This window comes from Lates calcarifer, linkage group LG12, assembly GCF_001640805.2.
Source record: "Lates calcarifer isolate ASB-BC8 linkage group LG12, TLL_Latcal_v3, whole genome shotgun sequence".
Taxonomy (NCBI): domain Eukaryota; kingdom Metazoa; phylum Chordata; class Actinopteri; family Centropomidae; genus Lates; species Lates calcarifer.
The window spans coordinates 9,682,846-9,705,238 of NC_066844.1; the positions used below are offsets into that span (position 1 = coordinate 9,682,846).

Consider the following 22,393-nt stretch of genomic DNA (forward strand, 5'->3'; position numbering starts at 1 on the left):
CAATTTACATTCAGTGCCAACATTTTTTTTGCAAGTGTAATTAATGTGCCCTTTATTCTCAAAAGTAGGTGAAAAGAGTGACAGGGATCATTAATGGAACACCTTGTTGCTAACACTTAATTCGTATTATTTTTTTAGCTGTACTTACTATTTCCATTACCACATGACTGTCTTACATGTTGCTGGATAAAAATAATTCTGTCATGTTACTGTTACCTGCGTTTCACCCCATATCATCAACTTTCTTTAATAAGTTTGAAGAGCAATCCTGAATTTTTAATTTCATTGCCTTACAATACAAAACAACAAAGATGATAAAAATGGTACCCTGTGATGCACTTGTGTTTGCGTCACTGCCTGACAAGGAATAGGGAAGTTCTAGGTCAAAAGATCATTTATTGAAGGTGGAGATGGGAGATGATGGTGGATGAGGGTGGAGACCAGCAGAGCACACTTGGGAGAAGGCTGGTGAAACAGTGGCAGCTTTAGCTACAGAGCAGGGGAAAGAAAACGCAAGGACAAGGGGAGCTAGGGGCCGGAGGAAGAGCAGACAGAGTGAAGACAGAGTGAAGCAGATGCTACAATCTGGCAGGGTGGCAGTGGCAGATCTCATTTGCGAAGGGCTTGATTATGGTGATGAGGTGCAGCTGTTGTGGTTCTGCTCTGACTCCAGCACACGTACTTCCACTCAGTCATCAACACAGGGAGAGAGCCACAAGAGTAGTGACAACAGGGTAAGGAGACTCAAAATGAGGTTTGGAGGGAGTGTCTTTGGAAATTGAAGTAATTAATTTAGACTTTATTAGGCCCATTTTTCTCAATTTGTCCCTTCCTTAGGCTCTATTGTTTGCAAATTACAAGTGAGTGTTAAATGACCAGTTCTGTCCCAAGCAAGCAGATAACCACATTTTATTTAGATGTCAAACTTCACTGTCATCTGAAAGCTTGGTTTCAAATCTTACTGTTTCTCCATAACAGTAGATAAACTGCATGTGTGGATGAACATACACATTTAGAAATGAATCATACTTAATGAGCTAATCTGCTTCATCAGGACTGTGTGGGGCATGGTTTAAATCAAATTTAGTCGACTATGATAAATTTCAAATCAAATTGAATCCTGGTGTCTCTCAGGCAACATATGCAAACAATCGAGTAGCTGCTACCAGATTCTTATTCTTAAATTGTTTAACTCTGGTGCATAAAAATACCTGACATCACCCTTTTCCATAACAGTCCTACTCACTTCAAACCTGAACCAGAACACAACAATACATTTGCATGTGAAACCATAAATATTTTTTTAACCTTGATTAGAATTTTAATGAATTACAAGAATGATACTGACAAAACAATTTCATCTCAAGGTCCATTTCATAAATGTTCTGGTCACAACATGTAATCTTGATCATCAGATGATAAACTTTTGGCTTGGAAATGTTTTCTTCTGTGAAAAGTGTTTAACAGCTCAAATGTTTCCAGTAGCATAAAATGTCAGTGCAACACAAACTTGTAGCAGAGCTGAAATGCTGTAGCTTCTTAATGTAACAGACCTGGTAAGTCATTAGGATTGTTTTCTTGAGCAATTGAAAAGGACTGATGAGCTTCTCATTGCTGGATACCTGTTCTACCACATTCTAAAGGTGTTCTACTGGATTCAGATCTGGTAACTGAAGAGGCCACTGAAGTTCACTGAACTCCATTTATGAAACCAGTTAAAGACAAGTTTTGTGACATGGTGTATTATGGACAGTGTTGGCATAGCTTATAGTTATTTTGACTAATCAACAACTTTATCATCCACTTAACATAGTTCCCAGGCCAAGGAATCCTAGAAGTTCTTTTATTTGCAATAAAGTAGGTCAAATATATTTCTTTGTAAATATACACAGGCAGTGATTTCTCCTCACTCCCATATTCAAAAAGGTCATTTTGCTCTCACTTATCCAAGGTCTTCAGGATGATGGTATCAATCCACATTCCATAGACCAAGTTGACAGTATCTACTCTCTTGACAGAGAACTGATAGTACCTGTCAGAGATGAGGTTGGTAACCTGTGTGTCGTATGACTGACAAATAGATTTAGATAACTGGCCATGTTCATCCATGTTTGGATGAAGGCTCTTTACATGGATCTCAAACTGTTGGTTTGGGTCCTTAGACTGCTCACCTTTAACTCCCCAACACAGATACACAGAGTTGGATGTCACATATGACTCAAACCTGTCAAATACCACTGGTATTTTCAGTGCCAGTGATGCACTGAGCCGTGGTACAGGGAAGTTGCCTGTGTTGGGGATTAGCTGAGTCTGAAGGTCTAGCGGGCAGAGATTTTGAGTCATTGTTCTCTTAAAGTCATTCACATACTGGTGGGTTTGCTGGAGCTTCTGCTGCATGGTAGCTGTTGTGTCACTGTCCACTAGACCCTGGTCATACTTAACAATTAAGTCCTGAAGGTCCTGACAGCCCCTGATGATCTCTTGGTAAAGCAGTCCCAGAAGAGTGAGGAGGAGCTTCACCTGTGTGTTCGCCATGGTCACAGCACTCTGTAGCTTTTGCTGGTCAATGAGAGACCATACTGTGCCGTCAGACAACTGTGATATGTGCTCCTGCTGGTCTCCAGTTGGTACCAAATCATTGCGCTGGATTTCCAAGTAGTATGAGCTTCTCTGCATGAGCTGCAACTCTTCCTGCATTACCTTGTAAAGACATCACATGAATTCATGAATATGCCAGTGCTCTGCTGGGTGCTGGTTTCATAACATTCCTCAGACAATACATTAATACTTAATGTAAGGTTTTACGTTTTCAGTGTCATTAATTAGACTTTATGTCAGGTTGAAGCTGTGCTGGGAATTACACAACATCATCAAACCCTTTGAACTGATAATAGTGATAATGGTGTAAACTATCCCACAAATTTTAAAGGATAGTGAGGAAGCTGTCAATCAAGCACAGACTGTATACATCCACACAGTCAGAACTATTTTTTATTTCTATCTTTCTATCTGTAATTTATTTCTCCTTTCCTCCAAAATGGACAGATGTTACTCTTTGTTCAGTTTTTCCCACTACTTAGTCATAGAAACCAGCAGAATTTTTATTGGCACCTGATTCGTGCTGTTAAATTACAGTGTAAGTTGCAGTCTGTGGAGTGTTGTTAAGTGTTACCCAAACTATTTGATAAAAAGTTTAATTCAACTTTGTCTAAAGGCAAAAGAGTTCCCTTTCCTTGAATGGCCACCCTTAAAGGCAAGACAGACGAGAGGGTTGAGACACACTAACTGGTCAATTGGGCATGAAGCAACACACTTTCAGTTTTTTCTTATTAGCATTTGCAAAAAATGAGAGAAATACTTCAGTTGTAGTAAAACCCTGCCTTTTGTCTTATCTCTGGATTTTTTTTTAAATTTATTTATTTATTTATTTTACAATTTTCTGATGGCTTATAAACCAAACAAATTGAGAGAATAATCAGCAGATTAACGGATAATGAAAATCATTAATTGCAGCCTTAAACTTGTAGAATTATGTCTGCAGTATTATGCTGAGCAGTTCTTTGTTATCTGATTAGCCTTCAAACTCAGGAATTTATTGACCCAGCTCCACATATATTACCTTGACTGAGTTGTTGCTAAGTCTGGTGTAAAGCAGCTGTACAATTTGGTCACGGATATCTGAGACGGTGTCCATCTGAGTCCTGACCTCCTGTGCTCCACATCCATCTGAGCTTGCACAGGCCAGCTTGACTTCATCCATGGTGACTGTAACATACATTCATAGCTATAAAGGCAAGCTAGTGCATAGGCCAAATACAGGAAATTAAAACAATGAATGGATTCAGAATCCTAATGATGTTTATGTTCCAAAAGATTCTTTAGGTTTTCCAAATATGAGTAGCAAGTGATCAACATCACAATTCAGCTGCTTTTTATAACCACTCCTAAGTCCAAACCCAACTAGCCAATCACAAATAGCTGTCAGCACACCTACCCACATCTGTCAACTACTACAACCTTAATCCTTCTTTTACTATGTCCTTCAACAATGTCATTTTCCATAGTAATAATATAGTACAAATCAAATATCAAATGCAGTTCTGTTCATCTGTAACATCATAAAATCAACATGATGTGCAATTGTGGACAGTGATATTTTGTTTGATAAACAACATTTTATTTCATTATTAACAATATTAAATTCTATATTTCTCTATTGTGGATGTTTAAAAATTTGAACTTCTACATAAAGGTCAAGGAGGCAAGGAAATAAGTTAATGTGCTATAGAGTCACTAGCATACTTGTAAGACCAATAAAAACACTTAATACCCATAATATTAACAACTTTGTTTCTCTGGCAGTCTCTGTGAGAAAAAGCTACAGTCAATTTAGCTTACATGAATCTAACTAGCTAACTAGCTCACAAAAATACTGATAATTCTGCTAATAATCTCAGTCACTCATCAGAGGAGTGTAAACGACATTAATAGAATCAAGATTAATAAAGTAATCAATTAACATAACATTAATACATTTTACGCAGTCCTACTTATTATTAATTTAGACAGCAATAATTAAGCCTACCTCTTTTCCTTTGTTTTACTACCTTTATGCAACTTCCTATTGTATTGTGTTTATAGTTAAATTTGTTGATCTGCATGGTTACAGTTTATCTTCCATGGTTACAGAATGACAGCAGCAGCCTGCATCACCTTCAGGTTCTCATAGAATGTTTTACTAATTTGGGTCATACCATTAAACTAAAGAAATGTGTAAATGAGTTCTGGAGGAAGTATGTCCAATAGCAATGATCTACACCAAAAATGTGTGTGTTTCCTGTTAAGAAGTACTGATATAGTTTATAATAAGTGGAAATTGTGTGATTATGCTCACCTAACTGGCATAATATTTTGGAATTTACAGTGTGTTGAGTTATTTTGATGAAGAAAAAAATTAAACAGCATTTATCAAATTTCAGATATGTTGACTGCAAACCTGTAAACAGCTCAAATGTTAGAAATGCATAGATAATGCTTAACCTTTGAGTTGTGTTAATGACCTGAGTCCACCCCTACACTATTGTAGGTTGAAAGTACTTGTGGGTTGTAGTACATGAAGTCATAACCTGTGGGGTGTGTGTGTGTGTGTGTGTGTGTGTGTGTGTGTGTGTGTGTGTGTGTGTGTGTGTGTTTTGTGATGTTAACTCACCTCCAGAGGCTGGAAAGGCGTTTCACTTTCACATTCATAGTTGTCATAGGGATAGAGATTTTTAATTTATTTGGGAACTTAGCAGATATATTTTATGATTGCTGCATCATGATAGAAAAGTTTTATGATGAGGAAACAGCCTTGCTGCTTTGCTTATTCATTATGCATAGGTGCTGTTATTAGCTTTTCAGGCAGTATTGGGTGTATTCTGTGTAATGTACACTGGCTGCTGATGGTGTGAATTTTCTTTCCAGTTTAACTTCAGCTTGGCTGATGAAAGAATAAAACTGGCAAGCAGTTTGTAGGGCTGGCACAGAGCAAATTTAGTTTCCTTCCCTGCTTGCCATTTCTGGCACAGGTGTTTTGACCACAGCTGCTCGAGAATTGCATTAAGTTGCATGTACTTTATTGAATCATAAAATAATAAATGCCACCGCTGATAGGTGATATGCACCTATAATCCTCTCGTCCTTTGAGCAACCACCTGTGGCCTCTGTTTATTTGTGATTCATCATCAGAGACTGCATTTGGGTTCTTTCACTTTACATAATGCAAATGAGGCCACCTATCTTATGATACTGTAAGGATGGTAAAATCATTCACTTGGATCTATTTGAATGGTCATTTTAAAATATTGCAAATACTATGTATCTATCAGGCATGTGGCACAAAGTCATGGCACAAAAATAAAACCAGCATTTACTGTTCATGTATTCTCAAAGTTTTTTATCAAACACATGCATGGGCTGAATGACAAAAATCAAACCTAGATTTATAATATATGATGCTGCAAAATGTTTACAGTATGCTGCAGCTCCTAAGTAAGTAGAAACTTTGATGGTGATTTGTCTCCACCTAGTGGTTAAATCAGATTTACTAGCGACAGAAGTGACAGGTGACTTGTCCACTTTCACTTTTGATTCAACTTTAACTAGTAATCTGGTAATTCAGTCTGATTTATAACTATCTTTGGATTTACTGTAAAACATGTATAAAGGACACATCAAACCTAAGGTCAAATGCAGAGAAGAACACTTGAGTCAGAGCTGAAACTTGAACTCTTCAAGACGGATTTTATCTTAACGTAATCGCCAGCAGTGAGGCTGGACTTTTTTCCCACTCAGCATAAATGTCTATGATAATTCCAGATCAATGCAGTCGTCATTTTTCTGTCCAGTCTTGTTAATCACTCAGTTTTATTTATACAGCACCAAATCACAACAGAAGTGATCTCGGGGCACTTTTCATATAGAGCAGGTCTACAAAGACTCAACAACTCCCACCATGAGCAGCACTAGGCAATAGTGGCAAGAAAAAACTTGGTTTTAAGAGGCCACATTGAATAATAATAATTATACTAATGGGGGCAATAGATGGTCAGATCCAGACTCAACAGCTCAGGAGGCAGAAATACCTGCTGGAGAGAGTAGAGAGAGTACAAAACTACAGGAGAGATAAGATGTGGAGTTAGTGACAATCATTTATGGGATATGAATGTGTACAGATGGAGAGGGAGATAAGAGCACAGAGCATCATGGGAAGTCCCATTCTACGTTTAACAGTAAAGTCATCTGGAATAACGTAGCTGCCCTGAGAATAGTTAAATGAATTTGCCTGTGACCTAATTGCTTGCACAACAACACTAAGCCCAGCTGATATCCCAGTACCTGCTGCACCAACATGCAACCTGCTGCCTGTTCTTTCTGCCACTGAATCGGGGAAGTGTATATTAATTTCTCTTTCTCCATGTGGCTGCTTTTATAGGAGGCAAGAGAAGCTCATATGATAGGTCATTACACAACTCCCTCTGCTGCTTCTGTGTTCCTCCTACAAATTAGGTATTCAGCCTCTCTTCCACACCACACCTGCTATACCTTGATGCTCCAGGTCTGCACCAGGGCCTGTAGTCACCACAGTTGCAAAAAATGTAAGTAAAATTACTTGTCCGTCTGTGTTTGTGCTTTGTGTGTGATATTTTGCTCGAGTTTGTGTCTGCGCCCTGTTTCAGAAATTTATAATATATATGTGATCGCATCATGAGGTATTAGCCAGTTATGCTTATCACAGCCTAATATTGATCAGAACAGTGCATTTCAAAGATGACTGATGATCACAGCTGATGTAATCTGTTAATTGTGAAATGTTAAATGTTAATTTTTCATGGTGTTAAATCAGAAGACTACTATATTGTTAACGTCTGACAGGTTGTAGCTACAAACTGTGTAAGCTAAGCAACAATTAATAGATTAACTCATTAGTTATTATAACTTAACATTAACATTAACAGATAAATTACGTCATATCTGTGTAATTGTGATCGTCAGTCAACTGTTTTTCAAACTGTTTTACCTGACATATTTCGCCGCATCTGCGTGAGCGTGGTTTCCATGGGAATGCAGCAGTCAACGTTTTGTCATCCCTAAGTGGGTGTGGTTTCATCCAAACTGGGTTTGAGAAACGGTGTACTCGGTCAGGTCGGTGTGCAGTTCATAGATCAACGTCGATGTGACGTAACCGATCTTGACGCTGTCACAGGCGCACTGAGCGGAAAAACCATAACAGCCTCTCAAGCCAACTACAGAGCACTGGGTCAGTATACAAACTGTTCATGTTCTACCCTGTCCTTATACCTCACAGCTGAAACATTTTAACCACCAGGTTTGCATTTGAAATCCATCCTGGAGGGACAGAGGGAAAGTAACGGGAGGAGGAACACAAATATACGGACTGTCCGCTCCTGCACTGAAACCTATACAATCTATGACTGAAACTGGACAGCCATGGGAGCTGTTCTGGGGGCCTTTTCCTTCGCAAGTTGGGTAAGTTCTAATATTGCGAATAAAGACTTTTTTAAATTGAGGGGAAACGTAAGATAATGTAGCGACATGAAGAGTAACGAGCAACAAGTAATATCGCTCCACAATATAGTACAGGTCTATCCCGGTATGAAGAAAACGCCAGACTCCACTGAAATATCTGGTATTTAAAATTATAGTCCTTGCTTTTGGGTTGTGATTAAACAGAAGAACGTGTGCTTCAGTCGGCGACTCGGGTTTAATGGTGGGTTATTCACAAAGCGGTTCGCATTTCTTCTTGTCTTTCAGTTTCCTTTACTAAATCCTTTAACTGTTTTCATTCGCCTGGCCGCTTGTATATTTGGGGAAGAAAGGAAAGCCGAACTCCATTAGCTGGCGTTTTTCGCGCTTTTCTCGGGTAACGGTTGACATTTTATTGAAGAAGATGCGTAGAGTGAATGTTGAAATCTGTACCGACACCTTGCAGAGTACAGAGCACATTTTAGAAATAATGCTTGTTTTTGTTGACTATGCGGACTCACTCACAGTGTATCAAAGTCAGCGAGTCAGCAACCTGTAGCTAACCTGCTAAATATTAGTCGTTTAAAATGTGCTACTTTAAAAAATATTTGTAACTCGAGGGACAGGAGACAAAACTTGAAGCCCAAGTAAGGGGTTAATCATAACGCACTTGGTCATCTGCTTACACGTGATTAACTGGATTAACTCCGCTTTGTTGTCGTGTTGTACAGGGCCAACAACAAGGGTTGTCTTCAGAAATATTGTCAGCGTAATGGATGCATGTGTTTCTGTAATGCAAGACAAGAACAGAAAAGTATGCAACCAAATCTAGGGAGAAGATTCATTGTGGATAAATGGCAAGGGTTAGAACAGTTACTTCAAGAACATCTTGTATAAGGATGGAAGACTTGAGATGCTGGACAGCACAAAAGCTTTACTCAGTTATTTTATATGTTCATCTGTTCATTTAACAGCTTCACAATTAATATATAATGTCAAAAATAATGCAAATATGCATCACAAGTTGTCTAATGATGACATATTTCTTTACTGAATTTATAGTGATTTACAGTGAAATAGAGAAAAGAAACAAATCCACACATTTCTATGACGTGACCAGGAGATATTCTGAGAGAGATTATTTTACTTGATAAATGAATTAAACTAAATTAATAGATCATGAAAATTGTCATCCGTTTTACAAACAAATGAGCTGATTTGTGATTTCAGCACTATCTTTCTCCCATCTGCACAGTAGAGCAAAAATGAGGACAGCACTTCTGTCACTTTTATGCTCATTAACAAATTTCCAGGATTTGTTTCGGTTCACACCAAAGGGCCTGCTTGGTCATATGCCTAGTTATCTGGCACACATTAGCCTGGCCTAGTCTGTGGTTGTGCTAAGCTGACCTTGTCTGGCTGGCAGGGGTATTAACTTGTTGACAATCTTCTGGGCCTCCTTATTGCTTGACTCCACTCAGTTATCAGTGGGGGAGAGAGAAAGAGAGAGAGAGATGTATCTAAAGTAGTGTAGATAGTGGTTTATGGTGAATTAATACACAGGCTGTTTTAGTAGGTCAAACAACTTACTGATTGTAGGCCATCAGTAGTCTTCTCTCTGAAGGGACCCACCCTCTGACTTAGATATGCCCCTCAGTTTAACACTTCATGTTTTGCTATAGTAAAGGGCGTGTTGCAGGATCAGAATCCATAGTTGTTGCAATTGAAAGGAACCTTTTCCAGTTGTGTTAGTTTTGGGCATTACAGCTTAGCATAACAATTCTGTATGTCTTATGAAAAGAATTAAATCTGCATTTCGCACAAACACAGCAGTTTATTTTGAGTCAATCCCACAGAAACTGTTCAACTGCCAACTCAATACTGCCCCAAAGGTGCAGTGTAAAAATCTGCAGCTGAAACTAGTCCCCAGAAAGTGCACTATTTCTACTAAAAGAAACTTCAGTAGGAAATAATGGGGCTAAATGATACAGACAAGGTCAGAACATATGATTGGTTTTGGTCTTCTCATTGGATTTGTTTACAGTTACAAAAATATAGAAGAGTAAATCAATAAAGCTTCATCCATCAGTCTAACCTATTTCATAACAATCCACCCCAAAATACTTTTTGAATAAATCTGGTGAGAGGTGAAGCATGCAGTTACAGAATTATGCTCCATCACTGTATATTTTGTGTTTGACTGGTCTGACACATATCTCTCTGGCCTGAATTTATGTGAAACCCCACTGACTCTCGCTGGTTTCCTGTAAATGCATGTGGTGGACTGTATGGTTACATTGGCTGGGCATTGCCATGGCACCTCACTGTGTCACTGACTTTAAATAGCCGGTCTCCTGTAAATATTGGAGGCCCAGACAGGTTGCTAATATTGTGGGCAGTGGTCTTTTTTCAGTAAGAGAAAAACAAAATGGTTTATATTATAATTGTAAAAATGGCAAACACAGTGAAGCATAATAACACATCCCTGGTGTAAGTAAGCAATAAACCTGTCAGCATGACACAACAAAAAAATATTAAGAATCTCCATCTCAATGTCTGTCTCTAGACTCTGTTATACAAGACACCCTCCAGCATCACTTGAGGATTTTAACAACACTAATGAGTTTCAGGAGGAATTTCAGGGATTTGGTGCCAGCAGTGGGTGTTGTATTGAAACAATTATCTTTATTACACCACTGTCACTGAAAAAGTCTCTTTCGTACCCCATGGTCAAGGTGTGCAATATGTACTATGGTATATTAGTCAAAGGGTTGAATGTGAGAGAGGCTATAAAGCAGATTCGAGCCCTCAGTTTTTTCAGACACAGACCCAAAGTCAGTTATCGTCAGATGACTTTCAGATGATGGTTTGATAATGTCCAGGCTGATGTGCCATATTTACATACGGAGAAAAGCCATTAGTCTCAGCCTTTTTGCTTATGAAAAGAATGACGTGAGAATGATTTTATGCTCTGATAAATTTCACTAGGATTGTAACACTGGTTTGTTGTAAAATGTTTTATATCACTAAGAAAGGGCACCACCAGTAGGAGTTCATGACTACAAAAGGCTAAATTTTGTTAGGAAAATTTAACTGTGCTGAAATGTTGCGGTGGAAAGAAGCTGTAGTTGAAGTGGCACTGGAATTGGAAACACTCATATTTGAATTAGCAGTTAAATGGAAGTGCTGAATGAAGCTGAACTGTCAAATTTAAGTGTAATCACTGAATGAAATTAATCAAATTTCATCAGTTGAATGAAAGTGCTGAAAGGAGTTGAAGTTTCAGTCCATGGCCAAAGCCTAAAAGGAACTGAAATATCATTTGAACTGTAGGTGATAAATTGAGCTGGAAGTGTTAGTTGAAGTGGAAGTTCTGATAGAAATTAGTCCCAGTTCAAGTTTAAACTGAGAGTCTTTATTTTTGTTCAAAGGAGGGCAACCCTTACAGGGTTAGAAGTAGCAGCTGAAGTGGAAGCATTGAAAGGAGTTTACATGTCAGTTGATAAGTTTTGAAAACAGTTGAATTGTCATTTGAACTGTATATGCAAATGGACAGGACACCTTACAGTTGCTAAAATATATTTTTGTTGTATAATGTAGAAGAGATCATATTCCTTTTCTGCTAGCTTCTCTGCACGGGCTCTCTGTAAAATCTAGAATAGAATTTAAAATCCCCCTCCTCACTTAAAAAAAACCCGTAAGAGTCAGGCACCACATCAGGCACCATTGTAGCTTAAAGAGCTCATAGATTCCTGTCATCCCGCTAGAACTTTTTTTTTTTTTTAGAGTTTTCAAGTCTAGAATGGAAGACAAAACCTTCACCTATCAGGCTGATACCCTCTCCACATTTAAGAATAGGCTTAAAACTCCTCTTTGATAAAGCTTATAGTAGCTTATAGGGCTGGCTCATGACTGTGAGTGCCAGAGCATGTGTCAGATGTTGTGTATTTATATTATACAGTACCACTGTATCCTTGAGTTTTTAATTGTTTAGGTTGTTCCTTTAAATTTGTCACTAGATGGCTCCCCTTTCAGATGCTGAAAAGTGTGATTTTGTTTTTCCCCAGGCGTCATGCCTTTGCAGCAGTGCAACATGTCTGATGTGCAGCTGCTGTCCAAGCAGCAGAAACTCCACAGTGACCAGGATCATCTACGCCTTCATCTTGCTGCTGGGGACCATTGTTGCTTGCATCATGCTGTCGCCGGGTGTGGATGAGCAGCTCAAAAGGGTATGAGAGGATCATGGAACTACAGTAAATGTATAAATATGAAAAACATTTCTATTCACAGTAACCCTCTACTTCTTTGTCAAATACAGAATGGGCATTAATCCTTTATGTAATGAATACATTTGGTGCTGAAAAGCAATGTCAACTCGTAGATCTTTTTTGAGAACTAGACCATAAACTGCAGACAGTTGTACTTCTCACTACACTTAAACATGAAGCCCATTGACAGGTGAAGTGAAGGTGAATTATTTTGATTATGAGTTAAATTATTCAGTACTCTGCAAATGTTTTAGGCACTAAAGGTAAAGTGAGGATGTTGTCTAAAATCCCATGATTAATTTATATTCATCACCTCTGATGAGAAAAAAAACCTACATCAGGTCAGTATTTCCTATGATAGTTCGTTATGATGCTGACTGTGTGTTTGGACTTGTTTATTGATGCTTTATAAGGTTAACATGTGAATTCTTGTGATTTTCTGTAGATCCCAGGCTTTTGTAAAGAAGGGGCGGGTTCCTCTATCCCTGAAATACAGGCTGATGTCAACTGTGAAATGTTTGTGGGCTACAAAGCTGTGTACCGTGTCTGCTTTGGCATGAGTATGTGGTTCCTGGGATTTTCCATTCTTTTGATCAACATCAAGAATAGCAGAGACCCTCGTGCTGCCATCCACAATGGGTAAGCACTCCAGCACACTGCATTCAGATTCAGACATTTTGTCATATTGCAGCCTTATTCTAGATGCATTTAAATTCTTTTTTCCATATCATAAATCTACACCAAATACCACACAATCACAAAATGAGAATTTTAGAAAGTTTTGCTAATTTTTTAAAAAGGAATAAATGGAATATCACAATATGACATTGACATAAATGTACAGACCTCTCACTCAACACCTAGTTGAAGCAGACCTTTGGCAGTGATTATAGCCTCGAGTCTTCTTGGGTATAACACAATAAGCTTTGCACACCTGGATTTATTTATTTTCTGCCATCCTTCTCTGTAGGTCTTCTAACCTGTCAGGTTGGTTGGAGACTGTCAGTGGACAGCCATTTTCAGGTCTCTTCAGAGATGTTTGGTTCAAGTCAGGGCTCTGGTTTGGCCTCTTGAGGAGATTCATGGTGTTCCCTGAGCTGCTCCTGCGTTGTCTTAGCTGTGTGCTTAGGGTCATTGTCCTGTTTATCTCTCTGTACTTTTCAGTCCAGTTTCAGTTCAGCTTTCCCTCAACCCAGACCAGTCTCTCTGTCTGCCACTGAAAACACCATCACTGCCTACTTTCCTCCAAACACAACACTTGGAATTTAGGTCAAACAGTTCAATCTTGGTTTCATCAGACCAGACAATCATCTTGTTTTTTACAGTCTCAGAGACCTTTAGGTGCTTTTTAAAAAAAAAAAAAAAAAATTCCAAGTGGGCTTTCATGTGTCTTTCATAAAGGAGAGGCTTCTGTCTGGCCACTCTACCATAAAGCCCAGATCAGTGGAGTGTTGCAGTGATGGTTGTCCATCTGGAGGTTTCTCCAGTCTCCACACATCATCTCTGTAGCTCATCTTGGATGAATTTAAACAATTTTAGCCTATGGCTGCAAAATGACTAAATATGAAAAGAGTGATGGGGTCTGAATAGTTTCCAAATGCATTGTAACACCAACAACACATTACTTACTGCAGTGGATGGAGGGTTTGACCACATGGTTTAATGTGACTTTCTAACCTATATTCATCTGGGAGGCTTTAGTATGCATCTGTTTTGAGATCTACCAACCTTCAGATTAACATTCAAACAGAGACAATCTTGGTTTTGATAAGATGAAAATAAGGACAAACCAACTTTCAAGGCCCTGATTGCCTCTGAAATTTTCATCTCACACAGTCAGTCTTCACTAAAGCAAAACAAACTTTGGCTCTCTAGATCGTATATTGTTAGTATATTGCTTAATGACAGTGTATTTTCTGCAGTGTTTTTTTCTGCTTCTCTGAGCCACATATTTTTTCCTCTTAAAAATAAAACTGCAACAACCGCAAATGTTTACTGCAGTTACATTAGCACCTGGCATCTGTCTGACAGATCATCATTCTTGTGTTTTTGCCATTTCATTCTTAGTGTTAGCTTTAGCTGAAACACTTTGGACATTGTTTGGCTTGAAGGGTTCCCAATTAGATGTACTCTCAATATAACTCCTAAAATTGTTATACTTGCCTTGCTAAAGCAGTTCTTTTTATTAGAGGTATGTTTATTTGCATTCTGAACACTATAACTGTTAGTTAACAATTTGTTTTCAGATTTTGGTTCTTCAAGTTTGCTGCCTTGGTGGCAGTTACAGTTGGTGCCTTTTACATTCCAGATGGGCCTTTTACCTACAGTAAGAACTTCATATTTTACACTTTTGGCAACTCAGATCATGACATCCAATATACACAGAGGTTTGATAATGTAGTAGATTAGTAATTGAATGACTTGTGTTCCTGTGTTGCAGCATGGTTTGTTGTAGGGTCCGGTGGAGCTTTCTTTTTCATTCTGATCCAGCTGGTGCTGCTGGTGGATTTCGCCCACTCCTGGAATGAGTCGTGGGTAGACAAGATGGAGACTGGCAACTCCAGAGGCTGGTATGTAGGTAAGTGAGTCAAGCTGTGGTCCAGCAACACGTATATGAAAATGTGCAGACACAGCACATTATGGAGAAAGACAACTGCTCACAACTGAAATAAGTGAAAAAACATTTAATATTTGTGGATGCATGGGCTAGACACGAAATATCTTGAGATGTATTAATTCCTTGTATGGCTATATCTGAGTGGTTACTGTTTCTGCCTTCTGATTTTAGCTTTGCTGGCAGTAACAGTCCTCAACTACATCCTGTCATTTACTGCTATCGTGCTGTTTGTCATCTTCTACACCAAGCCTGATGGATGCGTCATCAACAAGTTCTTCATTAGCTTCAATCTGTTGTTCTGCATTGTGGCCTCTGTTGTTTCTGTGCTGCCCAAAGTACAGGTATGGGACAGAGAAAATGCTTCAGTGTCAAACATTCATTCAGGGATAAGCAGTCCTTTCATGCAATGTTCACAAAGTTGGGTTTTGTTGCATTGTTTGTGTGCAAGTATTCATGTTACTGTGTGCATCCTTTGTATATCCCCGCTGTATCATTCAGGTGATATGTACTTTATGTACTGTGATACAAAATATCACTCTTACTACAGCCCCATGCACACTTCTTAAAAATGCAGAGAAATCCAAACATTGACATGCCTACTGAGTTGATGGTCTAAAGATAGATGGTGTTGTCAATCCTCCATGCCCACAACAGCTATGGCAAGGGGCAATGGATTTTTGGGTTGTCTGCCCCTATGTACATCTGATCCATTCTGGTGAAAGCAAATTCTCAGTTATGCTTAGTTAGTCATTGGACTATTAAATTAGATTTTGGTGGTCAAAGGTCAAGGTCTCAGTGACATTACATGTTTTTTTAACGCAATATATCAGGAACGCCTGAAGGGAATTTCATTAAATGGAATTTGGCAATCGAAGGTCAAGGTCACTGTGACCTCACAAACATGTTTTTGGCCCCATGAACACAATATCTCAAGAATGCCTTACAGTGATGTCTTCAAATAAACATTCACTTGGACTCAAAGATGAAACAAATTAGAATTCAGTGGTCAAAGGTTGAGTTCACTGTGCCAGCACAAAACACGTTTTTAGCTATAACTTTAGAATTGACTACTAATTGACTGCAACCGGTCTGGTTGGCAGAGGCATACAACCGTGAGGCAGTAACTCTAATTTTACAAATTGTAAAGCCCTTTGAGGCAAATATGGGACTTGTGATTTTGGGCCATATATATTAAGATTACTTTACTTACACAAGAATCAGCCACAACATTAAAAACACGTGCCTAATAGGCCCCCCTAATGCTGCCAAAACAGCTCTGACCTGTCAAGTCATGGACACTGAAGGAACTCTGAAGGTGTTTTGTGGTATCAGACACCAAACGCAGCTGATAGCTTTTAAGTTGTGAGGTGGAGCCTAACCCTGTACTTGGAATTCTCCTTTTGGAAGAAGCTCTTCTCAAATTGCCATATCCATTTCTGAAAGTCATGTATAAACTCCCATTTTCAACATTCTTATTTTCAGTTGAGGTACTAGCTGGTTGAAAAGGAAAACAAAGAAAACTAACAATACATGTATATAGATAGGTACCACAAGCCATCAGTGTTCAAAGTTGTGACACTGTAATGGATGCAGTCATTTTTTTTCCAAACCTTATCAAATGAAAGTTGGATCAGAACTTAACTACAGGCTTTTTCCATACTTTCAGCAACATCTCATGGTCTTCATGATTGAATGGACTTTGCTGCTCAGTTGTCATAGACTATTTCTGAAATCTTCAAATATTATTATTCATGCTCCTTTTGAAATAATGCATATATAAGCTGCCAATTCAATGTGCAAATATGCAAAGTAAATTTTCAGAATGTATAAATTCAAATTTCTGACTGTTTTATCTGTGTGTGTGTGTGTCCCCAGGAGTCTCAGCCACGTTCAGGTCTTCTACAGTCCTCCATCATCACCCTGTACACTATGTTTCTAACCTGGTCTGCCATGACTAATGAACCTGGTGAGACCGTTGGTTGCTTGAAATATTCCTGTAATTACAATAATGATATAGATAAGGACTGCAGAAATTACAGCTACCTATTAAACTTAAACAAGAAACAGGATGGAGGATGTTTCATGGCTTTGGTTTTTTATACAGTGTTGCAGTTATTTTCAGGAATTAGCATATTCTTTTGGTTGCGCTGTTCAAAATGCCTGAGGAATCAGTTAACTACAGTGCATGCTGTAGTTAATCCATAGAATGTGCAAAAATAGCCACACAGAAAGCATTATTATTGATTTATAATAGTTTAAGTACAACTTTCAAGCTGCTTTCATGGATCTCATGTCTTGTGCTTGTAAGAAGTTTTTCCCAAGAATGTGTGAAAATCAGGAACATGTATGAAAATGAGGTCTGTTGCCATTCCTACATACACACTATGCTGCAAAGTCTAGAATTATGCTTGTTTTTTTCTGCCCTTCTCAGATCGAGCATGTAACCCCAGCCTGCTGAGTATCTTCCAGCAGATTGCGGCCCCTACTCAGGCCCCTCTGGAGATAGAGAACCAGACACATGTGGTGATCCTCAACACAGAGGAACCTGTTCTGACGTCCCCGTACTTGCAATGGTGGGATGCCCAGAGCATTGTGGGGCTTATTATATTTGTCCTGTGCATCCTCTACTCCAGGTAGGCTTACTGGCCCTAAGATATGAAATATTATTTATAACTTATACTTGCAAACAATCCCATGGTCAGTTCTTGTGGTGGTCTTCACAAACTTCCTGTCAACTACAAGGTTCAGAAATGTAGACATGGGAATAATGTCAGCGAGTGTTGGTTCTGGTTAAAGATTCTGGAGCAATATACATGTAATAATTGATTTTCAATACCAGTGTGTGAAAATAGTTTGAATAGATCAGAGAGCAAAAAATCTTTCCTTGTGACAAGAAAGAGAAGAGGAAATGGCTGCAGTTGATAAGGTAAGTTACAATTATGAAATTAATGAAGAAAAATAAAGTTTGATGCCAGCGATTGCTAACATTAGCTACCTAGCCTAGCCTACCCATTGGTAAAAGGTACCTCTGATGTAAGCCACAGGTTTTATTTGGTGAAACACATCTTCATTTATATTTGCTCCTGAGTGCACTGCCACAATAGTCAGACTGTGACCTCGTGCACCAGCAGCAAGCACACAGTGAGGGCTGGTGAAGAGACTGACGTTGTCGGTGAGAACTTTGCTGATGCTTGAATATGCACACGAGTGTGAGCCACAGTACACAGACTGCAGTTCACTCAATGGCCACAGGTGTCAATAATAACAAGGGTTTTTGGATTTCTACTATGGATGGGCATTTTGAATACAGTTAGTTAGTTAGTCAAGCCAGTTTAAGTTGATTAGTTGATTAGTCGTGACGCCATTGTTAACATGTGCCCTCCACTCAAACCAAAATAATATGTTTTTTGTGCTATAGTGTACAGATGCAGTAACTTTACCTCCTAAACCCCACTCATCAGGAACACACCACAGCCTAGTGGCAATGTTCTCAGTAGTGTGTCTCATCTGTGCTGTGAGTCTGAAGCACAGAACCTGAATTGTTCTAGTCACTGTTAGTGTGACCAAAAAAATCTGTTGTTATTGCTACTTTTTTGGCTTCCATCGATTTCTTTTTTTAGAGCTGTGGCAGCATATTGTCTGAAATCATTTAAGTCACCAAAGCTATTTGTTATTTGTTCCCATCGTTTGCTGTCACATGAGCATTTAAGTACAATAAATCCACAGTGTTTTTTTTTTAAGTGCCAGCTGTCGGCCAGATGGCCAGACATTAAAACATTTTCACCCAGATACTTTCTAAATGTTTCAAATCACGTTTTTGTCATCAGACGTCTGGACCTTCAGTAATCAGAGAAACTAGGAATTCTAACCTAAAAACAAGCTAAGCATCTAGAAACAGCGTGAGCTAACTTTAGCGGCAGCTTGGTTAACAGCCTGCAGGCCCTTATTAAACAGGTTTTGAACGTGAAACTACTAAAACAATAACTCCTGCAAAGACCATTACCATTGAAAGAAGTTGGATTAGTTTTTCATGTTCATTAGAAGTAAAACAATTAGAAAAGTTGTATTAATTTTCTTCCTAGTTATATGAAAAATGTATATGCTTTTTCTGTTTGTTTTTCATATTGTTGTGGTTTGTGCTTGTAAAAAACGCAATATTTTTAAGTGGACAAACAGTAATCATTTGTCCCTGTTTTGCCGACAGCATTCGTTCATCCAGCACCAGTCAGGTGAACAAGCTGACAATGGCCTCCAGAGACTCGGCCATCTTGGCTGAGAGTGGAAGCAGCCCCGATCTATCAGAGGAGTCAACAGGGCCCAGGCGGGTGGAGGACAATGAGCAGGACATGGTTCAGTACAGCTATTCCTTCTTCCACTTCATGCTCTTCCTGGCCTCACTCTACATCATGATGACCCTCACCAACTGGTATAGGTCAGTACACACCCCCTCATCACACTACGTACATTTTGTTACTTGTACTGAGCTGCAGGTACACTTTTGATTGCCCACAGCTATGTCCTGGATGGTCATGTACAAGAAGAAGCCAATGCTCTGGCTGAATATGAAAAGGTCTATTTTAGGATGAATACTCACTGTAAGTAGTAGCATACTTACGCACATTGCCTGTGTGGGTGTGTATCTGTGTGCAGATATGTCTGTGTGATTAAAAGTTACTCAGCCCCGTTACTCCTTAGATTTTAGCACCCAGCAACCCAGCAAGATAACATTATTTCTTGGTTATATGGGCTACTCCTCTAAGGTAAAATTAACATATTTCTCAAGTTGAAAGGGGCAAATGATAAAGTTATAAACTGTTTTAAACATTTTAAAATGTACAGATCAGTTTCATGGTTTACATTTGACCCACTCGACTATGCTTGTGTGTGCTAGTTACTCTATACAGTGAGAGACACAGTCTCACTGGGTTTTGTGAGTTTTATTTAAGAGAATAACTGAGTCATAAGCAAAGGATCAGAGTGCACAGGCTGTGAGCCAGTCCAAAGGTCTTGACAGTCTGACATCCCGACAAAGGAGGACTGTATTGCAAATCATTCATAGTTTTTCAGTTACATATCTGTGGCACTTGACACCCTCTGCTGCATAGGCATACATCTTATGGTTAAGGTGTCAGGTCTAGGTAAGGGCAGCTGAGATGTCAGAACTGGTTTGAGGCGTTAAGCGGAAAACTTCAAAGGTTCAAACATTCTGCTATATCTTGCTTAACAAAGCACAATGGAAAATACTAAAAGTCACTCTCAAATGCTGATATATTAACCAGATTACCTGAATTGAAAGCCTTCAGGTAAGGTTATTGTTGTTGAGAGGTAACCCCCCCCCCCCCCCCCAAAAAAAAATGATGAGTAGATACGGTAATGACTGAAAGAACTTTTGTTGTATTTCTCTGACAGCCCTGATGCAGATTACACCGTAACTAGCAAGTGGCCAGCAGTGTGGGTGAAGATCACCTCCAGCTGGGTGTGTTTGGCCCTGTATACCTGGACCCTGTTGGCCCCCATGATCCTCACCAATCGAGACTTCAGCTGATCAGCTGATCAAACTCTCTGACTCCACTGTATCCTCCACAAACCTCTTCTTTTCTTATTCTTTCTTTTACACAAACTCCAGCCATATTGCCTACATATTATTCTCAGAATGTATTCATGTTTTATATTTTTAGCTGGAGTTTCAATTTATTATTGCTGGTTTCAGTTAAGTGAAAACATTTGGTCTGGTTCGGAGGTGCCATAACAGCTGCTTCTGGTATGGATAATTAACTGTAGTCAGTTCAGTCAGTAGCAGATGCTCATTAATTAGACATTATCATTCAGATTTAGTCAAATACCAATTTTTTTATAATGCTTAAAAATATGAATGTTCTGTTTCAGTATTACAACCATTATCAATACAGTATAAATAATAAGGGTTGGTTTGTTAATTGCATATAGAAGTAAGCTGAAGTGGTAGAGGTAGTTTTCTGCTATGCCTTCCAATGCCGTATGTGTCTGTAAAAGGTTTGAGATATTTGAACATATTGAGAGTAATATTAAGCACACAAGTGTAGTAAACCACTGCTAAAAAAAAACATGACAAATTTCTGCAATGTGACTCAAAGTTAAATTAAGTTTCTGCCAAATATTTATGACCAAGATAATGAATGTAAAGGTGTCTTTAAGATGTGATAGTTAAGTTTTACTTTGTACAATTAACCCAGTGACAGAATTGCACTGAACTCACAGATACAATCAAAATATTTGGTTAGCTAATACAGGTGATGATTTCATCAATGTACAACTCCAAATAACATGGAAAAGCTTTAATATTTCTTTTTGCTTTTGCTTGTAATGAATATTACTTTCTAATCCAATACAAATGTGTTTTGTAAGAAATGCCAGTGTTAAATTGTTAAATATGTTAAAAGAATATGAATTGGACCAGATTCATATGAAATACCAGCACTGGCCAAATGCCTTGTAAGCCAAAGTGATTTAATGTAGTTACTATGTGATAAGCAGGGTGTGAGTTCTTAGTAGTGCTCTTACAGTTTCTGCTTAATTTTTTCAAAGCTGATTTATAGTTGTTTGCTTTGACTCATTTTTTACAAAAGTGATTTCATGTGCAAAGCTCAACACAAATAAATAAGGTAGTTCATCATGCACCATGTTTATCAGAGCATCATTTTATATGTTCAGTTATCAAATGAAATCATTGTTTAATCATGTTAAAACAGCCGTTATCAAATGAGTATTCAAACAAACCACTTCCTATCAAAACAGAAGCAGTGGCTGTCTCATATTCAGATTGCAAAAACAGCAGTGAAAAAAATGCATTGTCCAGTAATTAGCCTTTCATCAAAGTATGAAATCTATGGGCGCTTATCAAATGACATTGGGTTTTACAATTTGTGTGTGTGTGTGTGTGTGTTTGTGTGTGTGTTACTGGTAAATGTTAGAATTTAGCAAGGCAATTTGGCTTTTTTGCAAACCTGTCCGTACACTGAACTCTTGTGATTTACAGCAATCATGCAAATACTGTGAAAGAATAAAGGCAGATTTACAACTGAGCTTTTGTCATTTAATTAGCTTGTTTTTCTTTCTTCTTTTTCTTCGTCCTAACTGTGGATGCTGCAAATAAAAAATACAGTTTGCAGTAATTCATTCATGCATTATAACTTTACTTGAATATAAGCACATATGCATGTAAACAAAAAAATCTAAGGGCTTTATTGCGAAATGCTCCAGTTAAAAATCCAATTTCTTTTCTCTGTTATTAAAGCAGCATTGGTTGTTTTTGTTTGACATATCACCTTAATGAGTTGTTAGGTTGATGTGTTAGCAAACTATTCTTTCTTTACATATCAAAACAGACAGGAGCAACATTAGCATGTATCTGGTGTTGTGCTTCTGTCATAGACTGTATATAAAAAAAATTATCTCTGTCTAACTGAATAATCCAAATGATATATTCACTCTGCTTTTAGTTCTG

General features: G+C 38.4%; 2 protein-coding genes across 3 annotated transcripts; one reads left to right on the forward strand and one right to left on the reverse strand.

The window, feature by feature from the left end:
* Positions 1 to 1,809: 1,809 nt before the first annotated feature.
* On the reverse strand, positions 1,810 to 4,694 carry LOC108877483 (fibronectin type III domain-containing protein 11). The gene is made up of 3 exons (XM_018667550.2): positions 4,586 to 4,694; positions 3,620 to 3,765; positions 1,810 to 2,700 (listed from the first exon to the last, which is right to left on the reverse strand). The coding sequence occupies exons 1-3, from the start codon at positions 4,659 to 4,661 to the stop codon at positions 1,939 to 1,941; spliced, it is 984 nt and encodes a 327-aa protein (XP_018523066.1). The 5' UTR covers positions 4,662 to 4,694; the 3' UTR covers positions 1,810 to 1,938.
* Positions 4,695 to 7,656: 2,962 nt separating this feature from the next.
* Positions 7,657 to 21,971, forward strand: si:ch73-267c23.10 (serine incorporator 1). Of its 2 annotated transcripts, XM_018667553.2 has the most exons (11): positions 7,657 to 7,798; positions 7,868 to 8,028; positions 12,093 to 12,254; positions 12,739 to 12,932; positions 14,540 to 14,619; positions 14,734 to 14,871; positions 15,082 to 15,251; positions 16,786 to 16,876; positions 17,342 to 17,543; positions 19,115 to 19,342; positions 20,320 to 21,971. In XM_018667553.2, exons 2-11 carry the CDS (start codon positions 7,990 to 7,992, stop codon positions 20,453 to 20,455), a joined length of 1,440 nt encoding a protein of 479 aa, XP_018523069.1. In that variant the 5' UTR covers positions 7,657 to 7,798; positions 7,868 to 7,989; the 3' UTR covers positions 20,456 to 21,971. The 2 variants fall into 2 exon arrangements, with proteins under 2 accessions (XP_018523069.1, XP_018523070.1); XM_018667554.2 differs by having other exon boundaries at positions 7,730 to 8,028.
* Positions 21,972 to 22,393: the final 422 nt, after the last annotated feature.